The sequence below is a fragment of the Microplitis mediator genome, chromosome 1, assembly GCF_029852145.1.
Source record: "Microplitis mediator isolate UGA2020A chromosome 1, iyMicMedi2.1, whole genome shotgun sequence".
Lineage (NCBI taxonomy): Eukaryota > Metazoa > Arthropoda > Insecta > Hymenoptera > Braconidae > Microplitis > Microplitis mediator.
In genome coordinates, this window is record NC_079969.1 from 4,883,350 (window position 1) to 4,901,925 (window position 18,576).

At 28.5% G+C, this 18,576-nt stretch overlaps 1 protein-coding gene across 19 annotated transcripts in view; it reads left to right on the forward strand.

Moving 5' to 3' along the window:
• Positions 1–18,576, forward strand: part of LOC130678182 (glutamate-gated chloride channel) — a 74,119-nt gene that overhangs the window by 50,252 nt on the left and 5,291 nt on the right. For 5 of the 19 annotated variants that reach the window (XM_057485234.1, XM_057485235.1, XM_057485232.1 and 2 more), the window contains 8 exons: positions 4,918–4,982; positions 6,547–6,767; positions 6,856–6,938; positions 8,596–8,736; positions 10,415–10,507; positions 10,911–11,063; positions 13,225–13,439; positions 17,182–17,232. In XM_057485234.1, the coding sequence (XP_057341217.1) occupies positions 4,918–4,982; positions 6,547–6,767; positions 6,856–6,938; positions 8,596–8,736; positions 10,415–10,507; positions 10,911–11,063; positions 13,225–13,439; positions 17,182–17,232 (1,022 nt within the window). Of the gene's footprint in view, positions 1–4,917; positions 4,983–6,546; positions 6,768–6,855; positions 6,939–8,595; positions 8,737–10,414; positions 10,508–10,910; positions 11,064–13,224; positions 13,440–13,519; positions 13,873–17,181; positions 17,233–18,576 lie in introns of those variants that run through there. The other 14 variants (XM_057485238.1, XM_057485237.1, XM_057485239.1 and 11 more) reach the window with 4 other exon arrangements.

Below are 18,576 nucleotides of genomic sequence, written 5' to 3' on the forward strand. Positions count from 1 at the left end.
ATAACTTATCAATAATATCTACAAGAAATTTAATTTATTACATATTTATTATTATATTTTTGTAATGAATACATCAAAATTTTAAGCAATAGAAAGTATAAAATAGTATATTATACATCACGTGGAATCGGTATTATACTCGAGTGTGGGTTTGGCGGCACGAGCGAATCGAGTGTTGCCAACACACGAGAGTTTAATACTCGATATTACTAGATGCATACAATAGTTTATGTAATGAACGCACGAAGAAAAACGCCGCTAGATGTCTTAAGTCAGCGTCATGCAGTCGGAGTTAGAAAAATAATTTACTTTATTATTATTAAAAAATATATATACTTTATGGAATTGGATAATTTGTTTAATACTATTCACTTAACAAAACTTAACTCAATAAAAAAAACGTCAACTTTGGTGTTATGTCGTATCAATTAATAGAGATATGTAAGGTTATAAAAATCAGCTGACGTTGCATTTATCTACACATGCGTGTGCTGATTAATTAAATGCGCATGTGCAGTCTAGAGATTTTGGTCACGTTAATAAGGCAGCTAAATTCAAAGTGACGTCATAAAAGAGGGGGTAATAGATTCGTTAGTGGCTTGAATCATTGAATAGGGACATACTCCGCCCATTTCACTAAAATTTCATGATTTAATATAATAAGTAGTGATTTAATATATATTAAATGACACTTTTGACCAATCAGAAAGAATTGTATTTTAATATAAAATATTTTACGAGGCTGACTTTAGCCAGTGAGCGGCGTATTCTTCGGCATGAGTTATATAAAATTTTTTTTTCATCGTTATAATTAATTTATTATTTTATTGTTTCATCTAAAAAAAAAAATTACATGTTCAAATGTAAAACTAACTACTCAGTTATTTATCGAACTGAATACGGCTTAACTTATATTACGTGTTATGGTAAAACTTTATATCTTGATAAAAAAAAAGTTTTTATTTCTTATAAGTCACTTCCCAGTAATGCTCGTGTTAGGATTTTGTAGAAAGCTAGAGCGTGTTTTTTGTATTGAAATACATTCAAATGTATGCTACAATAACAATATTATCGTGACACTCAATATTGTTTTATATTCTTAACTTATATTAACTACTTTATACTTCATACTTTATCGAATGAATAACAAGGTATAAAAAAATTAAAATATAACATAAATTACATCAACATTTTTCATTACTAATTATTAATATAATTACCAGTAAGAAAAATCAATTTAACAATTATTATTTCTTTGTTTGTGACTAAAACACAAACTTTTTATTTTAACCCTGCACTATTTTTGAAAAAAAATTTTTTTTTTTCTATAATTAACACTGGATCGAACATCATATTTTACAGTAACTCAACGTCAAAATAAAATTATCAATAAATTATAGATAAATTGTATTAGATTTTAATTTATGTTTTTATTTTTATTTTTTTTATTACAGCTAGAAAATAATAATTAAAAATAATGTGACTTTATTTAAACAGCTGCAGCATGTGCACAGCATGGCTTTAAAAAGCTTTAGCTTTTATGTATAATTATAAGAAATACTAACAATAAAACATGAGTACAATTTAGAAATAGTAATAGTCGACGTTGTGATTTTAATATTTTAATAAAATGGTGAAAAATTTATAATTTTTATACAAATATTTAAAAAATAAAGTTATTAATTCTTGATTGATTACCGCCGTTCAATGGTAGCCCTGATTAAAAACTCCGATTGAATTCGATTGAGAAATTTTTTGTCTGATTCTATTCAAAATTTCTCATTGGATTTTTTTAGTGATTTATACTGTAAAAAATTAGCGATTCAAATGAAAACAGAGTTCATTACTTCGGAAAACTTCTATATATTTCAGTATAAGAAGTAGTATAAGTCAAACTTTCATGAAACATTTCTAACAGGCGACGTTGTAACAAAACCGAACCCTTCAAGGACGTTCATTCGCTACGCTAGAGTCAAATGAGTACTAGATTTTTATGAAATTTATTTAGCATTTGAAAAAATTTTCAATATATATTAAAAATATTACAATGATTTATCAATTTTATTAATGTATATCAAATATTTTTCAAGTATTTATTTGCAAATATCAGTAAATTTAAATTGATGATTGATTTGACTCAATTTTAACAACTAAATAAATTTGGCAACAACGCCTCTCTCAGCTGGCAAACACACATATATCCTGTAGAGTCTAAGTAATGTCATTTTGTTGACAAATTAAAGAATTCTTTTGGATTATGAATTAACTCATTATCAACTTTTCAGTAACGGAACTATCTAAGTTGACTATATATTTCATTCAAAGTTATTAAAATAATTTTTTGGAGAGTGTATACTTGTTTCTTACAGCTCTGATTATAACCTATGTAATATTTTGACACTTTCAATATGTTTATATGTGTATGTGTAGCTTTCGGTGCAGTGCGCTGTTGCCATTTTTCAATATGGTGGAAAGTTCACCTAAATTATTTTCAGTATCTCAGTTTAAAAAATTAATAATTAATTAAAACATTCGATAACACTAACTTTTTATAACAAATCTCTAAACTATATATTTCAAAGAATATTTTAAAACAATATTTACTATGGTATCTACTTAAAAAATATAAGTATAAAATTTAAAACAAAAAAAAAATCTGATCTGCCATAAGACTGTATGTTAAAAATTTAATTTTCAATCGTTAATAACTTTTCTAAATGATCCATAACGAGCTTCCAAATTTTTAGGAAAAATTAGTATATACTTGAACTTATCAAAACTAAAAAATAAAAATTTTTATCTACTGTCCTCATGGATGAACGTCCTTAAGTTAGTTCACTCGCAAACCGACTTTTCATAAGAATTTCATGTAATTGAAATATGATATCAAGGTAGATGTCCTGCATGTAATTTTAAAATATAAAATAGTGGAGGTGATTTAAGATGACGACAACCCTGCTTTGACATTTGACGACAGTAAAGCACTACCTCTCCGCTTTGCATTCGAGGTGTGCAAAATCAGAATTTTTGATCGTTTGTAAGGCGAGATATTGATAATCAAAGTGCGCACAGTTAACATCTAGTAGCTCGAACTAACCTAAAAAAAATCATATTTTCACGTATATTTCAAATTATTTTGCTCAAGAATTTTTCCAAAAACTAACAGATAATAGAAAAAAAAAATTTTAGAATAATCATACTACCGATTAGTAAAAAAGTTATAAATATTCAAAAAAATCTGTCTCACAATTTCAAATGAGAAAAAGCGAGTTAGCGATATCAAGTAAAAGAGGAAGCAATAGCGAGTGAGAGAGTAAACAATAGGACACACTATAGGTCGCGAGTGAACTACCTTAAGTAAATTTGGAAATTTCGATAATTATTTTTTTTCTATTGTTATATTTCTTGAAGGTATAGTCATCTGCCGACGCAAAATATTTTACCGGGGCAAGGTGGAACTTTAATAATTTAATAAACTAGAAAATTCATCCACTCCGTAAGTTCTTTAGTGTAAATATTGTTCAGTTTAAATCATTTCGAGTCGCATTTTTTAACCAGAGTTCTATATGCGCGATTAGTCTTCAATTGTCCCGTTTTGACTTGCTCTGTATATTCAAATTTGAATCGTCAATGCGGTTAGTTATGAAAAATATAGTGTGTGCGTGGAATAAAACATGATTGCAGACCGCGTAAATGCCAGCCCTCGCTTTCATCCCGGGCAATCACACGCTCACCCTCGTCTGAGATCGTCCTGTTTCATTCTTTACCATACAATATACTGTTGTTTGTTCAGCTTAATTTCATTCTTACCTCGAAATTAAATGGGATTAAAGTCTAGAATTACCTTTTTTGCTACCAATGTTTTCTAAAAATATAAAAGTTATTAATTTTTTATTATTTATCTTTCCAAAGTGTTTTCTCATGTGATCCGAAAATTGATGTTTCGAAACCTTTATACTCCGCGATAGAAAAAACGTATTTTTAGATGAAATGTAATGAAGTTTGACAGAGGGTTTATTTACAATTTGTTTTTATTATTTTTAAATTAAAAAAAAATACTTTTTTGGCTCTTGTGAAATAAAAAAAAAATGTGAGGCAGTTTGTTAATGAGAACGATGACATCAATTTCGGGCGCATCATTACTATTTCAAACACTAATTGTCAAAGTTAATTTTTTTGTATAGTATTAAATAATACAGCCAACGTGAGTAATCAGTTTCTGTAATAATTAAAAATTAGAGCAAATTTTAATTAAAATTAAAACTCTAGAACTTTGTTTTGTTTATACGCGTAGAAATTTAATTTTGTACTTGATTAATTTATTTATGAATTTAAAAAAAATGCGTCTGGGATTAACGAAAAAATGTGTTGTAGTGAACTCTGGTTACTGTGTAAAAGTTTCGCTAATTTTTCATACAGTAATTTATCTAAATTAGTTTTTAAAATGAAAAGTATAACAGATGGTAAAAAAATTATTATTATTATTATTGATTACAAGAATAGAGGCACAGTTGTATAGACTGATCCGGAAATGATATTATATTGTCGCGCAAAAATTGATTATTTATTTATATATCAAGAATTAGCTTTTACTTGTATTGCAAGCGCCAAGCAAAATTAATAAGAAATGTTATTATGTCTACGTAGTAGGCAATATTATATTTATAAAAAGGTATTTATATCAAATCAATCAAGGATCAATAAGATTATTATTAGTAAATGTCTTAAAAAAAAACACATTGTATAATAAAGAGACAAAAGTTGTATTGATCGAAATTTGAAATCGGAACACCAATGATAGCTTAAAAAAAAACACCGTAGATTGCTACTGAATTACTAACGTAGTGTAATTGATTGTGAAAAATCAACTGAAATATTCAATACAGAGTAATCGGTTATTTGTTTACCCTGTTGCAGGAACCTTAACAGTAAATGTGAGCGTATTGTTATTAAGTCTGGCTTCACCTGACGAATCAAGTTTGGTAAATAAAAATATTTATCTTAACAATTATATTTGTATTTAATTATACTCTCTAAAGCTGACCCGAGTCAAAAAACAAATTCCAGTCCGGACCTCAAAATACTACGTGAGGTTTTTGAGGGACAAGTTGGACTTCGGAGATTGAGAACTGTGTAGAAAGTAATTCCATTTTAGGCCTCAATGTTGTCCTTACGGGCGATTTTACATAATTGAGGGCTAAAATGGTATTCAATAAATTTAGCGTGGGCCTTATAATCCTCATAACATAATAAAATTGATTACTCCAGGTTTAGGCCTCAATTTCTCAAATGACGTAATCTGTACATAGGTTCTCCCTCTTTTTTTTATGAAAAATTTATACTTAAGACTAAGAACCTCAGTATAATTGACCCAAAAATAAATAATTAAGTATAAATTTGCGGAAAAATTATTGGAACCTCTATAAAGTATAACAAATGGATTTTTTTTATGTACCTGAAGGTCGAAACGTTTTTCGCGAACCGAAAATGAAAAAAAAGGAATGAAAAATAAAAAATCTACTAGATCTAGATTTTTGAAATGTTTTGCACGTCAGCCGAAAATTGCAGCCTACCCCATTTACTTCTTAAGATAACATAAATTTTTTTCATTTTCGTTGCACGAAACACGTTCCGATCTTCAGATCCATTTTTTTTTTCAACTCAAAAATTTTTTAAGTCCAAAAAACGGTAATTTATTTTGTGAGGGTTTTGAGAGCTTCGTTAGAATTTAAAACCGATGAAGAGTTTGAATTTAGACCTAATAATTCTCATTGAGGATTTAGAGGGCCAATATCCTATCATTTATCGTGCGGTAAATAAAAGATCAAAGGAATTGAAATTTCTGAGGTCCAAACTAGAATTTGTTTTTTGGCTCTGGGAATTAGTGAAAATTTCGATAATTCACTAATTTCGCTAATTCACTCTAAGAGACTAAGATATTAAATGGTATATTGTGTGACGAGAGATGAAACAAAACGATTTTAGACCAGGGTGAAGTTGGCTGACATCACCCGCAGTCTGAAATCGTGTTTCATCCTGAGTCACACACTAAATTTTCCTGATTACCTGCATTGGAACTTAAAGTTTCAGTGTCAGCAGCCAGTCAGAAACAAGTTAATTTAAGACCAATGGTGTGATCAACTATTAGCGTAAGCGTGAATAGTCATTTGCAATTCATAATTAAGCAGAAACTATAAATACTGTTTATTATTCACACTAATTTTTATAAAACTTAATCACACTCAGAACTGTCTTTTATGTAAATATAATTAATAGTCTGAAATTACTATTAAACAAATGACAAGTATCAGTTTAAATTGCGAATGCCTTCAGTCAGCGAGCAAAAACATTATTTGTTTGTTCCCTATGGACAAAACACATTTGTTTCTGCCCGCTGACTGGCATTTGCAATTTGCGCGTTTGCTAGTATTCGTTCGCGGCATTGGACTGAAATAAGCTTCTTTTGACTGGTTGTAGAGGCACTGAAACTAAGTTTCGATGCTGGTATTATGAAAATCACTTCTATTATTGTAATTAAATTTTTAGAAATATGAAGTTGAATTTCTTCTGCAACAACAATGGTACGATCCACGGCTACGTTATAGCAATCGATCGCGATACGAATTTTTAAATGCGATTCATCATCATAATGACATCTGGCTGCCAGATACTTATTTTATCATGCATGGTGACTTCAAAGATCCTCTAATTCCGGTACATTTTGCATTACGGATTTATCGTAATGGCACTGTCAACTATCTTATGCGGTAATAATACAATTATTCCGAAAGCTAACATTGAAAAAATTATTAAATTTAAGATTTTATTAAATAAAATTATTGGTTTTAATTACAGACGTCATCTTATTCTTTCATGTCAAGGTAGACTCAATATATTTCCGTTTGATGATCCGCAATGTTCATTCGCTATCGAAAGCAGTTAGTATTCAATAATTATTATTATATTAATTATAGAATTTTTTAAAATTTATTACTCACATTAATTACCAACTAGCCAATACTCGCAATTTTTTACTCATAAATTAACTGAACTGATCTAGTAAATGAAAACTTTGTCTCGGAGAAGAAAATTTTCGATTTTTTTCCATAAAAAAATTATTCTTCAACTTAGATATGAAATTAATAATTTTAGTTGATTTACTATTGAAAAAAAAACATAAAATACTTAATTACTGAAATAAAGTTTTTTGCACACCTCAGATATTTTAAAATCAAACTTCATATTCATCTTGCGCCAATAAGTAATTTAATAACGGCGTAGATTTTTTATACGCTCTAGATATTTTACATTTTACAAAGAACAGTGTAACAAATATGTTAACGCTAGTCGCTTCATATTATTAGCACTGTAATTATTATGAGAAAAATTATCTTCAAAGTTATTGATTTTTAGTAGCAATAAATAAATTTTTAATTCTTATTATAGTATACCAATAACTACCTCAGCATATATATTTAAATAATTAAACCAGTGCTGTGGTCGAATGGATAACGTTCGAATCCCACAGTCAGCAAATTAATGGGGTTCCGTTTTGCCAAACGTCAAATTTAAAAAGACATAAAAAATTTGTTCTAGAGTGATTTAGGAAAAAAAAATCTAAGAAATTTTCAAATTTACAATCAATTATATGATGTTTTCGATAAATAATGTAAATGTCGGACCATAATAAATATACAGTATATTTGTCAGTTACATATGTGTTCTGGAGTAGCTACAAGTGTTGCATGATTATCATATATATTCGATATCAGAAAAATTAAAAAATTATACAGAATATAGGTAAGTGTTGTATTCGTTCTTGTGAAGGAAAAGCAACTTTCACTTTTCCCACTGATGGAAAACGTCGAGCCCTTTGAGAAAAGACTATAAATGTTAATTTTCGGTCTTTAAAATCGTCGAGGTTATGTCCTAACCATTTCGCGAAGGATGTTATTGTTGAAAAAAATGAAAGTTATTACACAGGTAAATAAATAGTTGAGTTATCTTCTTTTAACTGTGCAACATTCCATGTGAAATTTTTATTATTGTTTGTATCCATATTGTTAGATAAGTTAAGAAATTATTTTTAACGTTAAATTATTGCGCGCCATCGAATGAACTATGATGCCCCCTGGGCTTAGCTTGACAAAAACGGAACCCCATTATTTTTCACAAGTTGATACAATGCATTGTTCTTTGAGGTTCGTTCCATATAGCCAACGGACTGCCACCTGTCTGCGATCTTGCCCACTAACGCTTCGCGATTGCAAATGAGTATGGAAAAGAAATGAGGAAAGACAGCTTTTAGGAGGTAGGAATAGTTAGACAAGAAAAGAAAAATGGCCAGGAGAAGACAGTCCGAAAAAGTTTAGAGTAATTTGCTAGAAATACAGTGAAATACTTACCCAAGAAAATAGGGACTCGAATTACTTGCAATATAACCCAAGACTATCTAATATAAATTTGCAAAGTGTAAAAGCTGTAGAAAACGGAAGTTATACAACTAAGATTGCAACAAAAATAATTAATAATTAATTATTATTTAGATACTTTATCTCATCATAATTAGGTATATAACAAAATGACTTTTTTCAGTTTCTTATGAACAAACAGCAATAACTTACGTCTGGAAGAATGACGAGGCAACATTACGAAAGAGCCCAAGTCTCACGACCCTAAATGCGTATCTTATCCGGAATCAGACAATAACGTGCCCGATAAAAGCTAGTTGGCGTGGTAAGTAAAACGCTTGTTTAGTTGTTCATTTAAGCTTTTTAGTTTTGTTTTATGATTTCTTTTTTTTTTTTTTTACAAATTTATTTTCAACATTATTTTTTTTCAAACAAAAAAAGAGGATCCACTGTACTTTATCCCCTGAAAGTCGGTTGTTACAAAAGCTTAAGAAAAAAAGTTATTTCGTCTATCACTTCCATTGTATTTATGTTGTTACTTTGTACGTACACACTTTTCATTTTTTTTTTGTTTTGTAAAATGAAAGTATTTTGTTTTTTTATTAAAGTGAATCGTTTTAACCCAAAATTTACTGAATTTTCAATAACATAAATTTAACCACTATGTTAATTAATAATTATCATTTTTAAATGTTTAAGAAAGTAAGAGTAGACTAGATTTTTTGAAGCTGTGTAAATTAATAAGTTTAGTTTTTATGCGAATGGTAGTTCGCTTTAGTGAAAAATTTTTAAGTTTAGTAATAAATTGTTTTGTGATTTTTAATGTTGCTTCCTAGGGAATAGTAGATTCTGTATACAGATAAAAAAAAACTAATTTGAGTCAAGGAAAACTCATTTGAACCAAGAATATCATTATGCAAAAAATAGTACATTACACGCCAAGGAAGAAAATTTATAATTTCTATACCTGAAAGTTTAAATTTGTACCTCTGACTGTGGAAAGAATAGCGCATGCGCCATTTTTCCCACAAACAGAGGCAAAAATTTAAACTTTCAGGTACGGATTCGGTGAAAAATAGTATACATACTACGGAGGAAGGTAGGAAGTAGAATTTTACTTCACTTAAAATCGCTATAAACTGATAGGAAGACCACGGGAACAGTTTTCCGTCTTTCCTATAACCTTAGTGGACCATATACTCCACCTTCCATCTTACGACTTGATGTAAATTAATATTTTTAGATACTAGAGTAAATTCTAAATCTAAACCACCTTTAGGTTAGGATTCAAAATGAATTTTCCTCCACTTGAGATCGCAATAACGCAATAAAAAGACCATGGAAACAATTTTCCGTATTCCCCATGACCTTTGCGGACCATATACTCCACCTTCCATCTTACGGCTCGATATAAATTAATATTTTTAAATACTGCAGTAAATTCCAAATCTAAATCACTCTGAGGTCGGGATTCAAAATTTTACACGTGGGTCGGAATGTCCTACTTTCTTCCCTAAGTGTGTGATACACTAATTTTTCTTACACACAATTCATAAAATATAAACGTATATATAAATATTCTTAATTTATAACAACTTATCAGTAACAATAATAACTTTTAATTGTTTCATATTATTTGCTCGCAACTGCATACAATGAAAAATCGATGCTTATTACTGCAAAGAACCTTGTAATATATTTTCGCATGCATTATTATTAAAGCATGAGTAAATTGAGTGCAATTAAATAAAAATAAAATGACCAAGCAAAAAGAAGCATGATAATAGTTTTTTTTTAGTATTGCTGTAATAAATAATAGAAATTGCATTGGCAATCTTGGATTCTGTCTCGCTTTCCAAAAAAATTTTTGAAAAAAGTTATATAGAGGGTCTTTTAGAAGTAGGGAATTTATAAATATACTTATAACTAACGAATAAAAAAGTAAATAATGCAATGGGGACGTGAGTAAAATTGGTAGCAGATCGGTGGCTGTTCTGTTGCAGCTGGCGCACACGTGATTGTCGACTACGAGGACGAGTTTGACGAATTCGGAGACTCAAAGTGTTCACTGTGCCAGCGCAGGTTTGAAGAACAAGGTAACAATTCATTTTGGAATGTTGATTAGTGTGAAAAAATAAAAAAAATAAATAATAAATACAGTGAAATTTGCCAATTTGAAGGAAGAAGATTTTAAGAAGGAGACAGAACCAAGACTACCAAATAAATTTTTCTTAGCTTATAACTATAAAAATTGATTACCGTTAATTGTTATAATTGTAGCTTTAATGTCGCTTGCAAGCTAGTCACTGAGTACAACGAGTTTTGTAAATGTCATAGGAAAATCCAGAGTTTACAACAAATAAACAAATTTTAATTTTATAAACGTGTGATTTAGTTAACCCAAGTGATGAAGTAGAAAAGCATTTTGATGTCAAATTGTTAAAAATTTTTTTTTTCAATAATACCAGTTTATTCTTATTATTTCATAAAATAATCTAGGTAACTACAGCTGTCTAAAGGTGGATCTTATCTTCACGAGGGATCGTGCTTTTTACTTTACCACAGTCTTTATTCCGGGAATTATTTTGGTGACAAGCTCGTTTATAACATTTTGGCTGGAGTGGAATGCCGTACCCGCAAGAGTCATGATTGGTATGTTTTATGTGTATATATAGGAGGGGGGGGGCAAAATGAGGTACTATAGGACATACTAAATTTTTGGGGACCTGAGATTCAAAGTGGATAGAAAAGATTTTCAGCGGTTGTTAAAAAAAAAATAATGTTCATTTTTCGCGGACAAAATGGGGTATCTCTTAGATAATGTTGAGAATTTAATAATTATAGCAAACATGCACACTTCTATCTCTCTGTGTAATTATTCTAGTTAATTGGTTACTCATAAAGATACCAATTCGCTCTGAGTGAAGCCATGGTAGGGGAAATTAAATCGACTGAAGCATTCGTAGTGGTTACTTTCGGCGTTACGGGAGGCTATTATTACTAAATTATAATTAAATAAATATTTATATCTTACATTGAGATAACTATTTAATTATTTATTTTTCATTTTGATTTTTTCCGTAGTATGATTTTTTGACTCTGATATGAATTTCAAACAATTTAACCTAAATGTTTACTGCGTTCTTTTTTATTTTTTATCATTATACTTACTTGTTGTTGATTCGTTTAACTAAAAAACAAAACTGCAATTACTATAAAACTGTCACATATTTTTTATAACTTTTTTTTTTACTATTATTTAAAATATTCATTTATTTTTGTTTCTTGCTATTGACATACGTATAAAAACATACTCTGACAGCCTCCCGTAGTTCATATTTTGTCTGGCGCTGCAGTCACACTCATAGCGAATAGGGATTATTGCAATGAGTCAGTAGTTCTTAAGCCATTGAGCTGTTAAAACGTATAATTGTTCTCTAACGTTTTTATATTCTCCAATACACTTTTTGTAACTGTTTCACACTTATTTATTATATTATTTAAATAAAAAATCAACAAAAAAGGAAAAAAAAAAAAATTTTTGGAAATTAACCCTTGGCGGCCACACCTCAGCCAGATCACATGGGGTAACTCATAACCTTACGATGGAAAATTTCGTTGTACAAACACATGGGTGTTTTAAGACTTCTAACCGATTGCTTGATGTTTGTTGAAGAGTTCTTCAACATTTCTAATGATTTTTATCGGTCTGTTTATAAATGGTGTTCTAAAAACTGGTCATATATGACTTTTTTCGACTTCCTATGCAATGGAGTCATATCTCACACTTGTCTACTACCGGCAGATGTCATTACTTGTATCAATTTCAAAGGTTTTAGACCACTTGATCACTAGCCAGGCGTGGGTTCGAATCCCAGCGGTTGCCGAAAGAATTTTTCACAAAAAGAGTGTGAGGTCTTTCGGCCCTGAGGTTCGTCCCGTCGCCGATCCATGAATTTGATCTGGTTTAAAAATTGACTTTGGTTTGGTTGAGGCCTTAATATACATATATATCTACTAAAACAAAAGGTTTTAGACCTCTAATTTCACTTTTTCTGAGTCTTTGGTAACTAGTTACCCCGTGTGACTGCTAAGGGTTAAATGAAATTGATTAAATGAAAAAGTTCAACAGAAACAATCAAAATGATGCTCAATTATATTTACAAAAGTGATTTTGGAATTTTTAGAAAACATTTTAAAAAACAAACTTTTTTATAAAATTTTGGGAGTACGCCATTTTGATTCCATTACCCCGTTTTGCCCCGCCCTCCCCTATATATATATATAAATAAATATATTTTATGAGAGTACATGTATAATTCTCTTAATTACACATATTGCAAGTTAATGAGTAACAGAAATACTGAATAGAAACGCAGTCAATTAAATTATTATTCGAAATTAATTTCATTTTGGTCAATTAAGGTATATTTTAATTAGTTTCATTAATGAACAAATATCATATAAAAAGTTGACCAATTAGTAGCAATTAACGCGCTAACGAAATTTTCTGACAAAATGATCTATTGTATAGAAAATAGTCCAACACTCAGTCGATTTAATTACACAAAAAAAAGGAATCCTAAAATTTATTTAAAAAAAAAAAAATTGAATGTAAAGAGAAAAAAAGTTTGAAAAAAAAAATAAAAATGTCACTTTAAATGTTAATAGAAAAGTGATCGTAAAAAAAGTTTTTAATAAAAAAAATGAAATGCAAAATTATTTTTCAAATAGACGATTTCTATTCACCCCATTTACGGTAGAATATAAAATTTATAATAATATTGAAAAGTTAAAAAAAAAATGATTGTAGGCGTGACAACAATGCTCAACTTTTTCACTACATCTAATGGATTTCGTTCAACACTACCAGTTGTCTCAAACTTGACTGCCATGAACGTATGGGATGGAGTATGCATGTGTTTTATCTATGCCAGCCTACTCGAGTTCGTGTGCGTCAATTATGTGGGCCGGAAACGACCACTTCATAACGTTGTTTATCGCCCAGGCGAGAATCCTGTCACCCAGGTACTTTTACTCCTACTGATATCATAATTTTCATATTGATAAAATTATTATATTTATTTTTATTATTTTTTATTTTATAGTACAGTAAATAGTTAAGGCGCTAAAAAATAAAAATTAAACTATTTATGTAGATTGATGTGATTAAATCAATTTTTTTTTATTCTCATTTACATAATCGTGTCTGATAAACAAAGCTAGGGTGTATTCAATTTCGTTATAAATACTTTTAAAATAAAGTGGTGACTTCATTTTTCAACTTCACATGTCATTCGTTAGTTATCTATAATAACCTGTCATTAATCAAATTAACGCGATAAAGTTTGTGGATGAGTAATTATTTTAAATATTATTAAATATAATTATAAAGCACATGCGAAAATTATAATCAGTAGTGATAACAGATTATTGATCCTTAACAACTACTGACTAGAGCTGTGCGTATAGTATTCGAATCGAATAATTCAAAGAATTTAAATTATTCGTAAGTTTTCGAATTATTCCATGAATTCAAAGTATTCATTAGTTTTTGAATTATTCGTAAGCATTCGAATTATTTGTAAGCTTTCGGCCTATCCGTCAGTTTTTAAATTATTCGCGCTTTCTAATTATTCGAAAAGTTCGAATCATTCGTTAGTATTCGAATCATTTGAAAGTTTTAAAATTATCAGAAAATTTTCGCATTCATCGATAAAATTTCGAATATGAAATTCGAACTTCAAAATTAAAATTTTTATCTAATTAGCGATAAATTATAAAAAAATTTATAAATAATTCAAATTTTTCAAAGAATTTGCAAATTTACGAATAATTGCAATTCTTCTAATAATTTGTAAATTCGAATTAATTGACTCGTCACGAATAATTTTTTTCTACCAATCTCAACTATAGAGGGTAGATGACTAGTACTTCTACCCTCCATAGTCTTTACTGATTATTTATTTTCGTTCAGTGTTAAATTTTACTAAATAATTTAAACTCATTCTTTATCACGTTAATTAATTCTTCCTTGACGACGCACACTTTTTTTGTGATTCTTGCGTGATAAAATTGCACCAACTACCTTTAATATATACATATATGACTTCAATGCATCTCAGAGACTTTGAACATCGCATTTACCAATAATAGGTATTTTAGATTTAAACTATATTTAGATTTTGTGATTGAGTATATTGACTATTAATAGTTCTATCAATAAAATATCATAAATTGATTGAATTTATTAATTCCTAAAACCTCTTCACTGTTTATAATGCATTTAATTTAGTTATTTTCAAAGTACATTATTTATATTAATCACGATAAATAAATTTTGTTTATTACTATTATTATTTTTCAAATAATATTTTTAAAAAAATACCCTCAGTCTTAGATTTTTTGAATTCCTATAAAAGTCGAGTCCACGAGACGCGAATATTATTTCTGTATATTTTACCACTTTGCTAATATAACTGTACTTAATTTAATAAATTAAAAATAAATAGAGAGTTGATGATATTAATTGGCTGCAGACTTTGCATGTCTATTTATTTTTTTATTTTCTTTATCTTTCTCTCTCTCTCTCTGTCTTTTTTTATTTATCTTTTTATACAACGAATGTAAACACTCATTTTTGTATCTAAAGAACATACTCATCAAATTAAAAAAAAAAAAATCAATCAATCAATGAATTAGTTTTTCCAAAAAAAAAAAAAAAAAATCGTGAGTACTCGCGTAGATTTTTAAATTAGGATTTTAGGAATTATCTATTTATTATTATTTTTTTTTCAAATTTTATAACGATATTATATTAGTCAACATATATTCTACGAACAAATAAATATTTATCATAAACAAAGTGTTGCATGGTATGATAATTTTTTAAAACTTTTTATCACCTTGATTATTACAAAAATAATTTTATGTAACTCATGCCGAAGAATACGCCGCTAACTGGCTAAAGTCAGCCTCGTAAAATTTTATATTAAAATACAATTCTTTCTGATTGGTCAAAAGTGTCATTTAATATATATTAAATCACTACTTATTATATTAAATCATGAAATTTTAGTGAAATGGGCGGAGTATGTCCCTATTCAATGATTCAAGCCACTAACGAATCTATTACCCCCTCTTTTATGACGTCACTTTGAATTTAGCTGCCTTATTAACGTGACCAAAATCTCTAGACTGCACATGCGCATTTAATTAATCAGCACACGCATATGTAGATCAATGCAACATCAGCTGAATTTTATAACCTTACATATCTCTATTAATTGATACGACATAACACCAAAGTTGACGTTTTTTTTATTGAGTTAAGTTTTGTTAAGTGAATAGTATTAAACAAATTATCCAATTCCATAAAGTATAGATATTTTTTAATAATAATAAAGTAAATTATTTTTATAACTCCGACTGCATGACGCTGACTTTAGACATCTAGCGGCGTTTTTCTTCGTGCGTTCATTACATAAACTATTGTATGCATCTAGTAATATCGAGTATTAAACTCTCGTGTATTGGCAACACTCGATTCGCTCGTGCCGCCAAACCCACACTCGAGTATAATACCGATTCCACGTGATGTATAATATACTATTAAATTTATTTCAAAAGGTGATGAAAAGTACCGTGAGAATACTCTGTGCCTTGTAGCCATTATAACATTCATACATATTCGTTACATTACACAAATATTAAATAGTTTCTATAATAGGTTTACTGTCCCTTGATAATTGAAAAAAAGCACCAAGTCCGGATAGAGAGAATATTTCTTTTTTTTATTTTTAGAAAAAATTTTTATTAAATTATGCTTATGAAGTAATTTTAAATAATAGATTATTTTGTTATAAAACTAAAAAAAAATTTAATCACGTAAGAAATTTTCAATTTATGTACTCAGGTAAGCATTAGAAAAATGTTCCTGTTCGAATTTTTATTTTTACTTTGATTATAGCATACATATATTTCGATAAAAATTATCATTTTGCAAAATATATGTTACTAGTAACATGCCAATTATTTGTTAATAATTTCGACCACTTAAGTATATTCAAAATGTCACAATAATTGACAGCTTCTATTCATAAGTCAATTAAATTTATTGTGATCGTCATTCATGATTTAAACATACGCTAATAGCTTTCCACATTAACTCGAAATTAACTGATTCGATTGACGTCAAACATTGAAACTTAAAATTTCGAGCAGATCTTATGAAAAATATAATGAGAGACCAAAATGAAACATGAATGCAGTCACGGGCAATGTCGATTCTCGCTTTCGACTCATGCAGGCAACTTCACTCTGGTCTGCATTCATAATTTTCTATCCCTTGTCACTCAATATACTATTTTTCTTTTTTCTTAATTTAAAATGATACTGAATCTAGCCGACGTTTAATAAGTTTTGGCTTTTTTTCAAAACGGTAAATTACAAAAAAAAAAAAATTCAAATAATTGCACCTATAGTTGTTTTAATTTTCTACATGTGCATTTTTTTTTTTTTTTTTTTGTAATTAATTAGCTGAAGAAAAATTCTAAAATTGTTGATTGTCTGCTAACTTCAGGATCATAATTCAAATTTCATTTTCTAATTATACACTTCGCTATATCTGACTCTATATTAACAAAATTATGCTGAAATTCGAAAAGAGACAATTTTCACAAGCTTATCTGAGTATTATCTTTGATAATAATTTGGTTGACGGAATGTTGCGGAGAGTAAGTCTCTTTGTTTGGTGTCTGTGATGTTGCAGCGGCTACCAGCGGTGCTCAGCAGGATAGGGATAATATTGGCCAGCCCCTTGGTAAGATCCCCCTTCGCTTTTGGTTTCACTTAAAACTATTGTAACTCATCAAATTTTTAATTTAACAATTTGGTCGCTTAATTAGCATTATATCACACATATGATACGATATATAATTTAATATATTATTTGATTAGTTACAAGAGAGTATTAGTGATACCAAACATGCATTAAATATCCGGCTTTTTTATTCAATTTATATATGCATACTCCATTAACATTTTACTATCTCAAAATTCATTTATTTTATTGCACATGAGCATGTCATGCTGATTCATGCTTCTTTTCTATTAATTTTACTATTATTATATTTGTTTACAAACTTCAATGCAAATAATGTAACTAAAATTTTTACAATTCATTATTAACAATCAATTCTACACACTAATTTTTCAATGCAAAATTTCATGTCAGGATTATTTTTATCATGAGAAAATTGATTTCTTTTTATGGCCGTCCAATATTTTTATCAAATATTCGCTTCTCAATGAAAACAAATTTAAATCTGTCAAGTGAAAACGATTAATCGGTTTCAATATTTAAGGGGGGAGGAGTGTCTTCTATGTTGAATTTTTTTTTTAGCCCTCGATCATAAAAAATAAACTCACTATTGAAATTTTTTTATTATGGCGCCCACTTTGCCTCTACTGAATTAAAAATTCTTACAAAAAAATTCAAAACTTTATTGCATGTTATAAAATCCTCATTTAATTATTTCTTTCATCATTTCCGTTTTCATTGCGTATTTATAAATAAACGGCATATAAAAATGTCATATTTAAATAAAGAAAATTGCATATTTTGTTGGTACGTTAAAAAAAAGTTTCTTTTGTCTCGACAGGACTCGATTACACATCAGACATTAATGATAGAAGCCTAGCTAGTAAAGTTCCGTTTCTACTTTTTTTTTTTTTTTTTTTTTATTAAACTAGAAAAAAATGTTAATTATTTATGTGTAATTTAGCATGAATTGATTGTAATTTAGAAGAAATGGTTAAATTTTAATTTTAAATACTTCTTTTTTTTTTTTTTTTTTCCTAGCTCGTATCTATCATTGTAACAAACAATAGCAGCTTAATTTATAAATCATTTTGTATATAAGCATAGGAGCACATCAGCTTCCATATCACAATCGGGATACGAGTAAAATTATGTAAAATATATATACATATATTTTTTTTTTTTTTTTTTTTTTTAAGTAAACTAATTTATAATAAAATGGAAAAGTTAAAATATATATGATAAATAATTTACAATTGAATTTTATTTTTTACTGCTGTATCATAAATATAAATATATGGCGCCCATTGCATGAATAATAAATACTAAATAAATAATAATATA